Source organism: Piliocolobus tephrosceles, chromosome X (genome assembly GCF_002776525.5).
Source record: "Piliocolobus tephrosceles isolate RC106 chromosome X, ASM277652v3, whole genome shotgun sequence".
Taxonomy (NCBI): domain Eukaryota; kingdom Metazoa; phylum Chordata; class Mammalia; order Primates; family Cercopithecidae; genus Piliocolobus; species Piliocolobus tephrosceles.
The window spans coordinates 67,782,840-67,801,535 of record NC_045455.1 but is presented as its reverse complement, the minus strand read 5'-3'; the positions used below and the strand labels follow the sequence as shown (position 1 = coordinate 67,801,535).

The 18,696-nt window shown below is 40.2% G+C and overlaps 1 protein-coding gene across 1 annotated transcript in view; it reads left to right on the top strand.

Annotated features, from left to right (window-relative positions):
* The window catches only part of CDADC1 (cytidine and dCMP deaminase domain containing 1), a 48,970-nt gene extending 31,446 nt beyond the window's left edge, over positions 1-17,524 (top strand). The window contains exons 7-10 of the mRNA XM_023187366.3: positions 1,667-1,836; positions 3,837-4,026; positions 9,565-9,625; positions 15,717-17,524. Coding sequence (XP_023043134.1) covers positions 1,667-1,836; positions 3,837-4,026; positions 9,565-9,625; positions 15,717-15,790 — 495 coding nt within the window. The 3' untranslated portion in view covers positions 15,791-17,524. The remainder of the gene's footprint in view (positions 1-1,666; positions 1,837-3,836; positions 4,027-9,564; positions 9,626-15,716) is intronic.
* The last annotated feature ends 1,172 nt before the right edge of the window (positions 17,525-18,696 follow it).

The following is an 18,696-nucleotide window of genomic DNA, read 5'->3' as shown; positions in this document are numbered from 1 at the left end:
TGAAAAAATTAGCCAGGCATAGTGACATGCGCCTGTGGTCCCAGCTACTTGGGAGGCTGAGGTGGGAGGATGACTTGAGCCCAGGAAGTCAAACCTGGGTGACAGAGCGAGACCCTGTCTCTAAATAAATAAATAAATAAATCAACATGATGTTTGACATTTAGTAAATGTTCAAACAGATTTATTAATGAGATAATATTTTGTTTGCAGGCTTTTGTTTGCTTACTATTACATGATTTTTATGAAGCTGCTACAGTAACGAGTCTGTTGATATTATCATGAGTAATTATAACACATTGAAATTTATGAGGTTTATACTATATTCCAAACTATTACACACACAACATTGATAAAATATTTCATTCTAATAATTGATAAAGCATTGATATTAACTACTGTTTCTCTTTAAAAGAGAAGAAAGCCATTGAAGTAAGAAGTTCTGTAATAATATGCATATAATAGAGGTTCAATAAATACTGAAGATGAAAATGCATTTTTATATTCCAACTAAATCACAATAGCACATATTTAGCCCAGCAACAGAAATTTTCTGTTTAAAGTATTTAAAAGTTTTCGACTTGCTAACCAGTAGCATGGCACAGAGCACATAAGAAATTAACAATCACATGCAGGTGCGGTGGCTCATGCCTGTAATCCCAGTACTTTGGGAGGCCGAGGAGGGTGGATCACCTGAGGTTGGGAGTTCGAAACCAGCCTGACCAACATGGAGAAACCCTGTCTCTACTAAAAAATACAAAAAAATTAGCCGAGTGTAGTGGCACATGCCTGTGATCTCAGCTACTTGGGAGGCTGAGGGAGGAGAATTGCTTGAACCTGGGAGGCGGAGGTTGCTGTGAGCCGAGATCGCGCCATTGCACTCTAGCCTGGGCAACAAGAGTGAAACTCTGTCTCAAAAAAAAAAAAAAACAAAAAAAACAAATTAACCATCACTTGTTGAGTACCTGCTATGTACAGAACACTCAAACATGTTGAAGGGATAGAAAAGAAATATAAAACACGGTTTCTGCTCTCCGGGATCTTACAATTTATTTGGGAAGTAATATCTGAATCAAGTGAAATAATTTGTGAGTTAAGTAAGATAGTATTTAATTAATTGCAAAAAACAAGGACTTCCTTAGGATTATAGATTAGAGAGGTGGTCAGCCTTCTTGGAATTTTGCTTTGACAAGATCACACTGCAGTAGGAGGATCTGATATTATATTTTTTGATAACTCAGTTTACTGTAGAAAATTGTCTGGGCGCGGTGGCTCACGCCTGTAATCCCAGCACTCTGGGAGGCCGAGGCGGGTGGATCACGAGGTCAGGAGATTGAGACCATCCTGGCTAACACAGTGAAACCCCGTCTCTACTAAAAATACAAAAAATTAGCCGGGCGTGGTGGTGCGTGCCTGTAGTCCCAGCTACTCCAGAGGCTGAGGCAGGAGGATGGCGTGAACCCAGGAGGCGGAGCTTGCAGTGAGTGGAGATGGTGCCACTGCACTCCAGCCTGGGCGACAAATCGAGACTCCGTCTCAAAAGAAAAGAAAAGAAAAGAAAATTGAATGAATATTCATTATACAAAGTATGATAGCAAGCTTCAAAAATACATTGCAAAGTGCCTTTTCAGAATGTTGAAACTAACCGTTGGTTTGCTCACTCTCATAGAGAAGTTGTGATGGAACAGGTGCCATGTACTTCGTAGGATGTGGTTACAATGCTTTTCCTGTTGGATCTGAGTATGCTGACTTCCCACACATGGATGACAAGCAGAAAGACAGAGAAATACGGAAATTCAGATACATCATACATGCAGAACAGAATGCCTTGACTTTTAGGTATGAAATCCTTCTTGGTGTACTTTTCTTTAAAATGTAGCAAGTGTTGGTTGAAATTAATTTTCTTATAATTGCAATTTATTTCCTTTTTCAAATTCCAGGAAAGTTTCCTTTCAGAAGTATAATTTTGGTAAGGCTTGGTCCTGCCAGACCTGAAGCTATGACCTGAACTGAGGTTAACACCTCTGCAGGCCTTCCCATTTGTTGAGCATGTCTTTTTTTCCCTTCCCTCTCTCCAATATGAAACTGCTTGAAGTTTATCCTTTGGGATCTTGCTCAGACTGTCATATTTCTGGATGTTAAGAGCTCCTTTGTCTTCTAAATCTGGAGCACACATTTATTAATACAGTTACCTACCACATAAAGACATTTTGAGCAACGATGGACCACATGCACAACGTGTTCTCATAAGATTATAACAGAGCTGAAAAATTCCTGTTACTGAGTGAAGTAGCCATTGTAACATCACACATTACCTTTTTTATGTTTAGATACACAAATACTTACCATTGTGTTACAATGGCCTGCAGTATTCAGAATAGGACTTTATAATGAACCAAATTGCTTTAAAAGAACTTTTGTTAACGATTATAGCTGTCAATTTACATCATTGTCACAAACACTTCTCAGCCTTTACCATTAAGGTTAAGGGATTAAAAAACTGTGTAAGACATGGCTCCTGTCCTTGGAGAGCTTCTAATGCAGTAGGGGATATGAGACAGCATCCACCTCGTGCTGTGGATTCTGTAGGAGGGGCAAATGTAAAGTGCTGCGGACATTCTGCTGCTGCTATGGACAAATGGGAGAGTGCAAGGGAAAGGTTTTAGGGAAGAACTGGCATCTGAACTGAGCTTAAAAGATTCCTAGACTGGGGCAATTGGAAGGGAAGGGAAGACCATTCTTGCTTCTAGCATAAGCAATGGTCTAGAAGTAGGAAAATCTGTGGTGTGTTTAGGAGCATGAATATTGCACTTAGGTTGGAATGTGGACACAAGGGAAATGCGGCTCACAAGGACAGGCTGGGACTGGACTCGAGAGGACTTTGAGTTTATGCTTCATTTTGTAGGCAGTGGGGAAATGGAATGGCATTGACAGAGCCACACTCTATAGATTATGTAGGTAGTATTGCTTGAACAGACTAGATGCACAGAATTCTGTTGCCCTAGTCCAGGTGAATGTAAGTAACAGTCTCAACAAGGAAGATGGATATGGAAGGCTGGCGGTGGAGGAATTGAAGATGGCTGGCTGAGAGCTGCCTAAGCCTCAGAACCTGGAAGTCAGTCCTTGTAGCCCCAGATGAGAGCAGTCCTTAGTCCTGAACTACCCTCAGCATGCAAAATTTCACCCAAAATTTCCTCCATTCTTTCCCTTGTCCTCTTCATTACAGATTTACTTGCTTCATTTTGTACAGAGGTGTGAATATGTCAAATAGAAACTTTTCTTTTTAAAATTATCCTATGATAGGGAAGGGGTAAGGGAACTATAAGTCAAAACAGAACTTAAATATTTAATTATTCATTTAGTAAACATTTATTGAATATCCAGTAGGTACCAGATAGGGCTGTGTCATTTGTCTAACAAGATGAGTTAGTGTCTAGTCAGACATGATTAACTCTTAAAGAAGGTATCAGTTTCAAACCTAATTCCAGTATTCTAAACACATACTTACTTAGAAAGCATTGGGGGATTTTTCTCTCTTTCTTTGATGTCTGTATCTTCCTGATTTCATCTATTTTGTAATCTGAAACTGAACCTCTTACTTAGAATCAATAAATTATTTTTAGTTATAATAATCGTCATGTTCAGGTTGTATCATAACACTTTTGTAGGTTTACATATTTTGAATGTTCAGTAATTCAGCAAGTCTAAGGCTTGATGATCATTATTAATATCATAAATCTGTTTTTAAAACAGCTCAATTTTAGTGTTTAAAGATTTTTCTAAAAAAAAACTTTCCCTTTCAGAAACGACCTTTCTGATATTTTATAATTTTTTTGTAGGTGTCAAGAAATAAAACCAGAAGAAAGAAGCATGATTTTTGTGACAAAGTGCCCATGTGATGAGTGTGTACCTTTAATTAAAGGTGCAGGCATAAAACAAATCTATGCAGGAGATGTGGATGTTGGAAAAAAGAAGGCAGACATCTCTTACATGAGGTTCGGGGAGCTTGAAGGTGTCAGCAAATTTACAGTAAGTAGATGCACATTTTTTTCAGGTGTATTTTGTATTATGTTGTTAGATACCCTTTTGCAATATTGTAAGTTAGTGCTTCCCACTCTTTTAAAGAGTTTCAACAAATTATTATTTATTATTATTATTTGAGAGAGAGTCTCTCTCTGTCGCCTAGGCTGGAGTGCCAGTGGCTCGATCTCGGCTCACCGCAACTTCCGCCTCCTGGGTTCAAGTGATTCTCCTGCCTCAGCTTCCCGAGTAGCTGGGATTACAGGCGCCCGCCACCATACCCGGCTAATTTTTGTATTTTTAGTAGAGCCGGGGTTTCGCCATGTTGTGCAGACTGGTCTCAAACTCCTGAGCCTAGGTGATCCGCCCGCCTCGGTCTTCCAAAGTGTCGGGATTACAGGTGTAAACCACCGCGCCCGACCGATTATTATTATCGAGTTTATTTATATGTGCAAACCTTTACCTAACTGCAACTGTTGAGCTATGGATTCCTGCCTTATGAATTTACATCTCTGCAGAGAATTGAGCCAGTGGATCTTTTGGTGCCATCTGGTGGCTGATAAAAGAAAAGTATCTGACCTCTCTCTTCCCTCTCATTTCTGGCTTGGAGTGGTGGATAGAGGTGAAAATACTTCAGCGGTCCCCACCCTTTTCGGCACGAGTGACCGGTTTTGTGGAAGACAGTTTTTCCACAGATGGGGTGATGGTTTTGGGATGAAACTATTCCACCTCAGATCATCGGGCAATAGATTCTATAAGGAGCACGCAGCCTTGATCCCTCAGGTGCGCAGTTCACAATAGGGTTCTGCTCCTATGAGAATCTAATTCCACCGCTCATCTGACAGGAGGTGGAGCTCAGGCGGTAATGCTCGCTAGCCTGCATTCACCTGCTGTCGTGCGGCCCAGTTCCTAACAGGCCACGGACCAGTACTGGTTGCTGCCAGGGGGTTGGGATCCTCTGCAGTAGTTTGAAGGTCACCCCCACCCCCAAACAAAGGGAAGTGCGCACACACACACACACAAACACACACACATTTCTCATGAGAAAAATCAGAAAAAAAAAATATTTGTTTGTTTGTTTGTTTGTTTTATTTATGTATTTATGTTGAGATGGAGTTTCACTCATTGCCCAGGCTAGGGTGCAATGGCGTGATCTCGGCTCACTGCAACCTCAGCCTCCCGGGTTCCAGCGATTCTCCTGCCTTGATACTCGCGCCACCCCTCCACTCCCCAGTATCTGGGATTACAGATGTAGGCCACCATGCCCAGCTAATTTTTTGTATTTTTAATAGAGACAGAGTTTCACCATGTTGGCCAGGCTACTCTTGAACTCCTGACCTCAGGCGATACACCGGCCTTGGCCTCCCAAAGTGCTGGGATTACAGGCATGAGCCACCACGACTGGCGCGAGAAAAAAAGAATTTCTTATTTGATATTTCCGAAAATGTACTGAGGTAGTTCATGGAAAACTCAATAACTTTTAACTCTTTATACCTCTTCACTTTTTGGGTTTTGGTTTCTGTGGGTTTTTTTTTTTTTTCTTTTGTTTTGGTTTTTGTTTTGAGACAAGGTCTCACTATCTCACCCAGGCTGGAGTGCAGTGGCACCATCTTGGCAATCTCTATCTCCTGGGCTCAAGCGATCTGCCTGCCTCAGCCTCCCAAAGTGCTGGGATTACAAGCATGAGCCACTGTTCTCAGTCTATTTTGGTTTTCAAAAAACTTTTTATTTGGAAAAAACCTTAAGCATACAGAAAAGTTACAAAAACACTACAAAGAAATTTTTTCCCAGAAGTTGTTGACATGATACCAGCTCACCCTTTATTTCCTCAAATGAGAAATAACCACATAACTACAATACAACTATAAAAATCAGGAAATAAACATTGATACATTACTGCCACTAATCCACAGATACCAGTCAAGGTTCATCAGCTGCCCAAGAAATGTCTTGTATAGCAGGGTTCCCCAACCCCTGGGTACCAGTTAGGAAGCTTCTTCTGTATTTACAGTCGCTCCCCATTGCTCACCTTACTGCTTAAGCTCTGCCTCCTGTCAGATCAGCAGCAGCATTAGATTCTCATAGGAGTGTGAACCCTATTGTGAACTGCCCACGTGAGGGATCTAGGTTGTACGCTCCTTATGAGAATCTAAAGCCTGATGATGCCCCACTCCTCACCATCTCGTCTGTGGAAAAACTTCCATGAAACCAGTACCTGGTCCCTGGTGCCAAAAAGGTTGGGGACTGCTTTTATACAGCAACAGGATCCTGTCCAGAATTGTACATTGTTTCTGTGACATCCAATGATTTAATCCTGGCATTGAATGAGTTAATGTAACATTTAACTACCAGAATTTGCAGTGGGAAGAAAAAGGATGTAAAAGAACTGTTTATAAATTTCAGCTTTACATTCCTGCCATATACATCGGTTTGAGTCCAGGGTACCTAGAACATACATATATATTATTAACTTGGACATATAACATATAATTGTATAGGTATATAATTTTAAATATAGACACATACTATCCAGTGTCTGTCATGTGTATATGAAGTATCGTAAGTTTTTACCATTTGTAATATTGTCATTTTTTTCTAATTGTTTTATTTAAAGTTTATCACATTTTAAATAGAGAGGGATGTTGACATGGCACTGAAAGAAGGCAGAGATGGGAAAGACCTTTTTTGTAAAACTCAATAAAAGCTTATATGCAATTAGTCACAGAAATCTGTACTTCTGTGTTTTTGTTTTCTGTCTCTTCATTCTTCCTGAAGAGTATGAAGAAATAGATTTTTCAAGTTCTCCTCATAAAGATTAAGTGACCTAGCTCTTCAGGACTATGAGTGATGAGTTATGGACAATTCTGAAATATCTTGCTTACTGGTAGATTTTAATAGCTTTTAAATTGTAAAGAGAATGAAGAGATCAGAAGAACTTAAGATAGGGCAAGAGAAGCAGAAGGAGGCAGGAAGACTAAGGGGATATTCAAAGGCAGAGATGGGAAAGGAAGCACCCAGTTGGGCCAGACCCTCCCGGGAGTACCCTCACTCAGGCACATGTTCCAAAGGCTGTTCATGGTTGTTCTCTGTTCTACCTCTACTGAAGATAAACTGTCCATCTTCTCATCCTTCTCATCTGACCTGGCTGCAAATATTATGTAGATGGTTAGCTAGATATCTAGTTTTGTAAATGCCAGTAATTAACATGAACTAGAATTTGTTCTAAATCAGAATTTCAGTAATGATTATATTCTTCCTTTCAGATTGTCAAAAATAGTGTGTGTCAATAAACTTGGTATTTGTTTTTAAGATTAAAGTAAATTGAAATTAACTTTGAAAGATTTTTGCTTTCCTTTTTGATATGTTACCGTAGACCTTGAGATAAGTAGTTCTATTCTGTGGTGGTGTCGCAAACCAGGCTAGCACTGGGCAACACTGTTTTCAAGAATAGATTTTTATCAATCTATATCCATGTCCACGTACTCAATTCTTTGTTTTCTCTTTAGTATGTGTGGATTTTTCTCTATTAGGTTATATTACTTATTTTTATTATGAAAGTCATATATACTCATTGTAGAAGACTAGGAAAATAAAAAAGAATGTGTATTATCCCACAACTCATAGATACCACAATTAACATGTTGCTGTATTTTCTGTGTCACTAAAAGTTCTTTAAAAAATATTTTAAATAATTTAACACAGTATTCCAACCCATAGGTCTAACTTATTTAACCATTCCCATGTTGCTGGACACCTGGATTGTTTCTAAGTTTTTATAGGTATAAGAAGCCTTTTTATGAGTGTCCTTAAACATGAATTCAGGGTTACTTGTTTTTACTTTGTCTGCCCAAATTAATAGGTTTTAGTGGTTTGATGTCTTTCAAAAAATGCCTCACTTTAAACATTTTTTGGTAATTTCTCATGTGGCTTCCTACCCTTTCTAAGTCTTCTCTCTTTCTTGGCACTAGCCTAAACCTCCCATTTCTATAAGTGACCAACCAGTTCTGGATGTCCTCCCTTTCCAAGGACTTTTAATACATAGTAAAATGTTTGTCCTGTATCTCATCCCCCCTCAAGGCTCATGATGTTAAGTAGTTAATCTGTTGAGTGAACTGATGCTTATGGAAGAGGCTCCCAGGTAATCCATATTTGTGTGTCACACATAAGCATCAGTTCACTCATCAGATTAACTGGTGCCCTAGCAGGGCCTTTTGGTTAAGTCATTAGTGATTCTGATAGAGATTCTAGCCAGCTGAGAAAAGAAGGGCTGTGCTATAAGATACCGATTACTCTCCATTTTTCTTTTCTGCTGCTCCAATATTCTATGTAATATCTGAGAATTTTCAGGCTTCCCTATTTATTCCTGAATGAGATGAAATATGGTAATCAGAGGAGATAAATGATATGATATAAAATGATATGATATGATGCAAGTAATAGTTTATGATATAACAACATTAAAAGGCAAGGTAATCCTGGTCATATTTTCTTTTTTTTTCTTTCTTTTTTTTTTTTGTGAGACGGAGTCTCACTCTGCCTTCCAGGCTGGAGTACAGTGGCGTGATCTCAGCTCACTGCAAGCTCCACCCCCTGGGTTCTTGCCATTCTCCTGCCTCAGCATCCCAAGTAGCTGGGACTACAGGTGCCCGCCACCACGCCCGGCTAATCTTTTATATTTTTAGTAGAGACGGGGTTTCACCGTGTTAGCCAGGATGGTCTTGATCTCCTGACCTTATGATCCGCCCGCCTTGGCTTCCCAAAGTGCTGGGATTACAGGCCTGAGCCACCACGCCTGGCCTATCTTGGTCATATTTTCATTCTTTAATACCTAAGCCTTTTCTAGCTATTTTAAGATTATCTGGGACCTGGAGTTGAATACAATGTGGTATTAATTCCATAGTACTGGGCACGGGTTCTAATTCTATTGCCACCTGTAGTTAGTGTGTAACCTGAGACAAGTCACTCTAATCCTCTGGTCCTCCACTTACTTCCAATTAAAATGAATGTAAAGAATCTTCAACTTCTCTAAGAGTATTGATTCGGATCTCAGAAGTTATATAATTCAGGATCATTCAGTGTGGTGTTATTAGGGCTTTGTTAATTTGAACATGCTAACTCCTTTTTCTTCTATATTTTTAAATTTTTTTTTTTTGAGATGGAGGCTTGCTCTGTCACCCAGGCTGAAGTGCAGTGGCACCATCTCAGCTCACTGCAACCTCCGCCTGTCGGGTTCAAGCAATTCTCTTACCTTAGCCTCCTGAGTAGCTGAGACTACAGGCACATGCCACCATGCCTGGCTAATTTTTGTATTTTGATTAGAGACAGAGTTTCACCATGTTGGCCAGGTTGGTCTCGAGCTCCTTATCTCAGGTGATCCACCTACCTTGGCCTCCCAAAGTGCTGGGATTACAGGTGTGACCCACCCATGCCCGGCCATTTTTCTTCCACTTTTAAGCAGTTGTTTTGATATTTAAAATCAATATGTGAGAATGTTATGTATTAAATCCTTTTTAAACAAGTAAGTAAGATGTTTGTGCACTCTTACAGTGGCAGCTGAATCCATCAGGAGCTTATGGTCTTGAACAAAATGAGCCTGAAAGGAGAGAAAGTGAGTATTTATGTATTGAGGTGAACTTTGTTGCTGAGGAGAAAGGATATACAGTCAATTTTAATGATCAGGTGATGAAAATTGTTGTGTTAATAGATGGAGCATATTATTTTTGAAGGTTAGATTTTTGCCATTCAATTTGTTCATAAACATTTGTGTGTCTACCATATGCTAGGTGCTATGGAAAGTGCCGATTAATAATTACTCCTATAGAATCTACAGGTTAATGGTTAATACAAATAATTATGCACAAATTGACTTTAGAAATTAAATGCATATGAAATAGTAAACAACAATGCTCTTCTATAAAAAAACAAAAGCTTACTGGGAAGTGAGAAAGGAAAAGTATGCATAATTAGTACAGATGGATCGGGACCAAATGATGAGGATATATACATTCTTCTAGAGTAAAGCCACATTTGCCCAGACTGGAAATGTTCTGGTTACTTGAATAATCTGATGAAGAATCATCACAGCTACCAAAATGAATTACTAGTCTTTAAAGCTTTATTATTCGTATACTACTACAGATATTTTGAATGTAATGTAATCTTTGAGAAGTCTTACAATTCCTTAGGCACATAATTTTAGACATGAGTGCTATATAATATTATTTTAGACTAGTAACTAGTAACATGGTGGCTCATGCCTATAATCCCAGCATTTTTTTTTAGACTAGTAACTAGTAACATGGTGGCTCACGCCTATAATCCCAGCATTTTGGGAAGCCTAGGCAGGGGGATCACTTGAAGTCAGGAGTTTGAGACCAGCTTGGCCAACGTGGTGAAACCTCGTCCCTACTAAAAAGACAAAAAATAGCCAGGCATCATGGCACATGCCTGTAATCCCAGCTACTTGGGAGTTTAAGGCAGAAGAATCACTTGAATCCAGGAGGTGGAGGTTGCAGTGAGCCGAGATGGCACCACTGTACTCCGGCCTAGGCGACAGGGAAAACTCTATCTCTAAAAATAAAAATAAAAATAAAACAGTAACTATATTATCAAATTATTTGGATTTGAAGTAAATGGAAGTTTGCTGTAAGTTTTCTTGATAATAACAATTTTTTAACCTTGAAAAATCAAGAAATATAAAGGCCTTAGAATAATTTCTCTGTGAATATATTGATTTTCAGTGTTCTGAATTAGCTTTATTTGATTCAAATAGAAAACGTATTGTTTGCAATTTGGAAAAAAGTACATATCCACTGCATCTTTCTTTTTAAAAATTTATCAGCAAAAAAGGCCGTATCTATCTATCTTATCTATCTATCTATCTATCTATCTATCTATCTATCTATCTATCTATCCATCTGATTAAACAATGTATACTCAATGACAGTGTTTGAAGGGGCCAATGAATAATTTCCTATGTTAGGGAAAGGATACAAAAAGCACGAATCATAAAAAGGTTAATTTATCTATGTTACAATGAAGAACATCTGTTCATTAAAAGATATCACTAGGCCAGGTGCAGTGGCTTACGCCTGTAATCCCAGCACTTTGGAAGGCTCAGGTGGGTGAACTGCTTGAGCCCAGGAGTTTGAGACAGGCTGGGCAACATGACAAAACCCTCTCTCTACAAAAAATACAAAAATTAGCCAATTGTGGTGGCACATGCCTGTGATCCCAGCTACTCAGGAGGCTGAGGTGGAAGGATCTCTTGAGCATGAAGAGGTTGAGGCTGCAGTGATCCATGCTTGTAACCACTGTACTCCAACCTTGGCAACAGAGTGAGACCTTGCCTTAAAAAAAAAAAAAAAGATATCACTAAAAGAGTGCAAAGGCAAGCCATGGAATATGAGAAGATATTTGCCACTTAAAATCAACAAAGGGCTTGTATCTAGGATTTATTATTCCTAGATCACTAAGGAAAAGGAAGACATGCTGTGGTTAAAGCCCCAAGATTGGAAGGAGGGGACAAAAGGAAGGCTTCTGGTTTGCTGGCAATGTTTTATTTATTGACCCAGATGATGGTTACATATGTTCGCTTTGTGGCAGTTCAACTGAATGGTTAAGTTTATGTTTATGCATTTTTGAACAAGTGTTTTATCTCAATAAACAATATCCCTATTTCCTTTTTAATTATATAATAGTTTTACTGATATGTAATTAATCTATCATAAATTTGCTTTATGATAGATGAATTACATCTATCATAAAATTATTTATATCTACTGATTCACAGAGTTGTACAGGCATCACTACAACATAATTTCAGAACATTTTCATTATCTGAGTCTCATGCCCATGCAGTTACTCCTCATTCTCCCCTCCCCCTAGCCCTAGGCAACCACTCTTTCAGTTTTTATGGATTAGTCTATTCTGGCCATTTCATATAAATGGAATCATACAGTATGTAATTCCTTTCCAATTTTTGATTCAGTTGAGAAATAGACACTAGAATCAACAGATGAAAGTTACAACACCAGCTTTGTTGTTAGACTAGGGCTTGACCTTTGGGTAAATCAGTCTGTCTAACTCCAGAGGGGGGACTTGCTGCTGGATGCTTTTCTCAGTGCCAGTAGCAGGGACAAACAGAGAAGGAAGGCAGGCAGTGTGACTGACAACTCTCAAGTGCCCTTCCACTTCATACAGATGGAACCCAGGTAACCCATAACAAGCATTCTTTTTAAATAGTCATGGGGCTTTCAAGAAAATAAGGGAAATATTCTCCTAAGAACAAAATAGAGATAAGAAGACATTTTGCTAGAATCTGAGGAGCAATAGTAAGCCAACACAATAGCCAGAGCTATCCTGAGGACAAATGTCCGTATAAGCTGGGATCTAAGAGCAGGTCTGGGTCTGCTGCAAGGTGAGTGAACTGAACTTAGTTCACCCAATCAACACACGAAAAGATGATTAAACTTAGTAGTAGTCAGAGAAATGCAAATTAAGATTGCATTGAAGTAGCGGGTTTTTTTTTTTTTTTTTTTTTTTTGTGACAGAGTCTCACTCTGTCATCCAGGCTGGAGTCCTGTGGCATGATCCCAGTTCACTGCAACCTCCACCTCCCAGGTTCAAGTGATTCTCCTGCCTCAGCCTCCCAAGTAGCTGGGATTACAGGCGTGTGCTACCACGCCCACCTAATTTTGTATTTTTAGTAGAGATGAGGTTTCACCATGTTGGCTAGGCTGGTCTCAAACTCTGGGCCTCAGGTGATCTGCCCGCCTTGGCCTCCCAAAGTACTGGGATTACAGGGATGAGCCACCACGCTTGGCCTGAAATAGCATTTTTTATAAATATATGCCCTAGAGAAACTCTTGCGTATTGTATAAGAGTCAGAGAGACAAAAAATTTGTTGCCATATTGTTCTTAAAAGCAAAAACTGGAAATAACACAAATGTTTGTTTTGGGTGATGACATAAAAATATTATGGTGTGGCCAGGCCCAGTGGCTCACGCCTGTAATCCCAGCACTTTGGGAGGCCGAGGTGGGCAGATCACAAGGTCAGGAAATCAAGACCAGGGTGAAACCCCATCTCTACTAAAAATACAAAAAATTAGCCGGGCGTGGTGGCGGGTGCCTGTCATCCCAGCTAGGAGGCTGAGGCAGGAGAATGGCGTGAACCCGGGAGGCGGAGCTTGCAGTGAGCCGAGATCGCGCCACTGCACTCCAGCCTGGGGGACAGAGCGAGATTCCATCTCAAAAAAATAAAATAAAATTATGTATTACCACAATGGACTACTATATAGCAGTGAAAACAAACAAATGAACTACAGCTACATTCTTCAACATGGATGAATCTTAGATATATAAATGTTGAATTCTGAAAAGCAAACTACAGAATTATGATGCCATTTCTGTATAAAGTTCAAAAAGACATACCATATATTGGTTAAATGTGGTAGGCCAGGCATGGTGCTCACACTTATCATCCCAGCATGATGGGAGGCTGAAGCAGGCCAATTGCTTGAACCCAGGAGTTCAAGACCAGCCTGGGCATCACAGCAAAACTCCATCTCTACAAAAGATACAAAAAATTAGTTGGGCATGGTGGCCTGTGCCTGTAGTCCCAGCTACCCCAGAGGCTAACAGAGGAGGATCACCCGGGAGGTTGAGGCTGCAGTGAGTTGAGATTGCGCCACTGTACTCCAGCCTGGATGACAGAATGACAGAGACAGACCCTGTCTCAAAATAAATAAATAAATATAAATTAATTAATTAATTAAATAAACTTTACTATATCATATATACAGTAAAGTTATTGTTAAGAAGCAATCCATTGATAAACACGAAAATCAAGATAGGAGTTGCCTCTGAGTGGGGTGAAAGGGGATGGGACGAGAGAAGGAGTGCATGGGAATTGGTAATGTTCTAGTTGTTGGATTCAGCAGTATGTTTTGTTTTTTTTCCATCTCCCCCACACACACACATCATGTAGTTTTATTCCGTTTTAAACAAAATTTAACTCTTTTGGGGCAGTAAGTTCATGAGTATTCATTTTATTGTTAGGCTTTAGAACTCCCACCTGTATTACGTATATATTATTATATATTACATAATATATTTTACATATATAGAGAGACTTTCAAATATTACATAATACGATGAGAAAGAGAAAGAGAGAGGGGTGGCTTTCCAGATCTACCTCTGGAAGAAGGCAAGTCTGAGCCCTGGCCCAGCTGTCCTTAGGACAAGGAAACAGCAGGGCAGAGCACACAGGCTCGGGGCAGGAAATCCCTCAAAAGATAGGAAGAAAGGGCAGAAGGAAGCTTTTGCAGGTGGTAGATATGTCATTGTCTTGACTGTGGCGATAGTTTCATGAATGTGTACTTATGTCAGAAATCATGAAACTGGACTAAGCAAAATGGCTTTTTCCTGTGATCCCATCATTTTGGAAGGCTGAGGTGGGAGGATTGCTTGAGGCCAAGACCAGCTTGGGTAACAAACTGAGACCCCCATCTCTACAAATATTACAAATTAAAAAGTAAATTAAAAGAATTCATCAAACTATATTACTTCAAATATGTTGTTTATTATATACTTTAAACATGGATCATTTATTGTACAAATAAAGCTATTAAAAACAAAAGCCAGGAAGAGGTTGAAGCCAAACTCTTTTCCCAGCCTGCCCGGTCAGATAAGTCCATCTTCCTTCCAGTCCCCAGATTCTCCCTATCCCACACATAGTCCCCTTCTCCCTTAGGAGGTACATTTTGTTTCCTCCAGTCTAGTAATATGACTTCCCCCCACCAAAAACATAAAACAAAAAGTTTTATGAATTACTTGCCGTATACTATTGAGTGAATTCTTTTTTTGTTTGTTTGTTTTTTGAGACAAGGTCTCACTGTGTCACCCAGGCTGGAGTGCAGTGGCACAGTCATGGCTCACTGCAGACTCAGCCTCTCTGGGCTCAAACAATCGTCCCACCTCAGCCTCCTGAGTAGCTGGGATTACAGGTGTGTGCCACAACACCTGTTGTTTTTTTGTTAGTTTTTGTGTGTGTTTTTTTTTGAGACGTAGTCTCACTCTGTCGCCCAGGCTGGAGTGCAGTGGCGCCATCTCAGCTCACTGCAAGCTCCGCCTCCCAGGTTCACGCCATTCTCCTGCCTCAGTCTCCCAAGTAGCTGGGACTACAGGCACCCGCCACGACGCCCGGCTAATTTTTTTGTATTTTTAGTAGAGACGGGGTTTCACCGTATTTTGCCAGGATGGTCTCGATCTCCTGACCTCATGATCCGCCCGCCTTGGCCTCCCAAAGTGCTGGGATTACAGGCGTGAGCCACCGCGCCCGGCCACAACACCTGTTTTTCTAAAAAATAATTTTTTTGTAGAGATGAGGTCTCCCTATGCTGCCCAAGCTGGTTTCCTGGGCTCAGGTTATCCTTCCTCCTCAGCCTCCAAAAGTGTTGGCATTATAGACGTGAGCCATTGCACCTGGCCCATGTGAATCCAATTTTTAAAAGCCAGATTCTGTATTGCCTGAGAGTAAGTTATCTAGATTCGATTCTAGATTGAGAATTTGAAGATAAAATAAAGTGAAAGTTCCTTTAACTTAAGCATTGTTTTGCTCTTACAACCTGTAAGGCTGAAACAAATGCCCATGGGTTTGAAATGAAGCTGTCCTGACCTAGTGTTATTCTCAATGCTAGATGGTGTGTTGAGAACCGTCCCGCAGAAGGAAGAGCAGCACCAGGACAAGAAGCTGCGCCTTGGAATCCACTAAGAAGGACTGTCTACACTGCAGGGGAACCTCAAGAACTCTTCATTGCACTTCTAAAATTCAGCCTTGTTCATTCAGAAAATAAGGATGGATTTTGTGAATAATTGAAAAGATTTTTTAAGGAAGCTAATTTATTTCTAGGATAAAAATGGTGTTAATAAGAATATTTGTCTTTTAGATTTATGTGTGGGTTTTCCATAATGTAGTAGTGTGTTATTTTATTACACAAAATGAGGGAGCAATAACTTAAACCAATGTAAACAGCAACAGGGACTGATTTCTATTTATCTTGACTTTATATTAGCCAATTTGAAAGGATCTGCTTCACAGGAGGTCATGCCTCTGCAGGGAATCACACACCTTTTGAGAAATATTAATTCTTTTGAATTACAAGAGTGACAGTTAGTAAACTGCTCCAGGGAAATAAATGTCATCTTTTAAGAGTCAATGTATAGCAAACCAAAAGGTCACATTTATACCCAAAGCTTTCTAGTAATCAGAATTTACTTAATTAGAATTGACTCATAAAAATAAAGTTAGTGGACTTGGTCTCCATTTTTAAAGTATATTTTGTAAATGTTAACTCTGTGGTCCTGTTTATCACAGAGTTTGGGTAGCAATAGGAAGACTGTTATTCTGAGACAGTGTCACTGCTTGATATCACTGACTCTTGATATCACTAACAGTGAACCTCAAATTTGGTTATGATGTTAACAGAGAAGAAATATTTGAGTCTGGATTATTGAAACTAGCCTTCCTAGAATTCCATTAATAAATGCTGCTCCCCCATATAATCTTTCCTTCTGTAAAATTAACGCAGCTTGTCTCATGGCTTTGATCTTCAAAAGGAAGAGCCTTTTAAAAACATTTGCCAACCTCGAGAATAAATACTGAAAGTCTTGAAAGTATGGTAATTTCAGCTATTCCAGATTGCTGTCTGTGATTTCTCACATTTTTATTTGCTGAGAAACTTTCAGAAAATTATTCCAAAAATGAGGGTACATGTTCTGTTCTCTCCTAGGTTAGAGAGGGAGTGGCCTGGGATGCTTCATGAGAAATGGCTCCCTGGATCTGTGGTGGTCAGGTTTGCCTCTGCTTTTGTTCCCTGCCTTTCCACAACATCACACGGCCTCACTGGGCTTCCTACCAGTTTCTCAGAATTACACGCAGGACCATCCAAACAGGGGCTCCGTGCCAGGGCTGTGACTGCAGCCTGTGTAGGTCCATGGGGAGTTCAGAGTCATCATACAAGGCAGCTGAGAACTGCCATAAACACTACACAGATGGAGGGCATGAGATAGGATGGGGGACGAGGCGAGGTACACTTAGAGGTAACTAAGGCTAGTTTGAAAACCTTGAGTTAAGATGTTCTTATCCGTATAAAAACACTGAGATTGCTTACCTCCCAAATTGCTTTATTATATTAACTCTCATGCTTCAGCTCTTGGATTTGTTGTTTCTTACTAACATGTCATGTACACCAAACATTTTATAAATCATTCAGTAAATATTTTGTAAGACCCAAAAGCCTGGCATACTGCCAGGTCTGTGGATTTGCCTGTTGGGCATTGGGATGGGATATGAGAGGAAGAAGCATACAAGTGGGAAAAACTGTGATTAGAAAGGGAAAAATAGGCATTTCCACGGTATTATTAAGAGAGTCATGATAATGCCATTTTTTTTTTTTTTTTTCTGTACAACTGGTCAGATTTCAATAAATAATCACTGACGGTTTACTGTGTAGCCTCAGAAGGTGAAGTCTATGAGGGCAGGGAGGTGTGTGTGTGCGTATGTGTGTACTTTTAAACTGCTGAACCCCAGTGTCTAGAACAGTACCTGGCACATAGTAGGCATTCCATAAATATTTGTTGATTGATTGAATGACTGCTAAACACTGCTTGACCTGGGGATGAGATGTGTGAGAAATGCTTCCTGATCTTAAGACACTCACAGTCAAGTGGACAATACAAGCATGGAATAAGTAATTGAGAAAAATGATTCTCAGGCCAGGTGCCATGGCTCACACCTGTAATCCCAGCACTTTGGGAGGCTGAGGGGGGTAGATCACTCAAGGTCAGGAGTTCAAGACCAGCCTGGTCAACGTGGTAAAACCCCGTCTCTAACTGAAAATACAAAAAACAAACAAACAAGGCCAGGCATGGTGTTGCATGCCTGTAATCCCAGCTATTTGGGAGACTGAAGCAGGAGAATCGCATGAACCCAGGAGGCAGAGGCTACGGTGAGCTGAGATCATGCCACTGCACTCCAGCCTAGACAACAGAGCGAGACTTAGTCTAAAAGAAAAGAAAAGAAAAAAGAAAAATGTCTCTGGACCAGCAGACTATTTGTTAGAAATGCATATTCTTAGGGCGCACCCTAGGCTTACTGAATTAGAACCTCTCAAGATGGGCCCAGCAAGCTGGGGTTTCACAACCTTGCCAGTGATTCTGGTGACCTTTAAGGCTGAGAACTGTCGCTGTGGATGTAACTATAGAAATAGTGGGGACACATGAGGATTTACCAGCACTCTGGGGAGTCATGGAAAGGGCCCTGCAGAGGCAGAGGTGATGAGGTGGGGCCTGGTGGGATCCAGGGGTTTGCAGGCAAGCAGAGGGAATGAGACAAACTTCTGGGAAAAAGTGATGGAGACAAGACTGCTGAGCCACCCCAGGAGCCCGCCTGGGTTTGGAGAAGCTCTGTGGGGCACTTTTGACCCAGATCTATAAATTCCCAGTCTTCATCCCTTAGCCTGAGAAATCAGAACTTACACTTAAAAAATACAATGTCTTTCTAAATTTCAAAGAATGGAGTGGTAAGTTCATAATTTGTTTAAAAAAAAAATAGCTCTGCCATTTGTTTACTGCCTAAGTGACCACAGAATAGGCTGCTGTGAGGGGAGCTAAGCATAA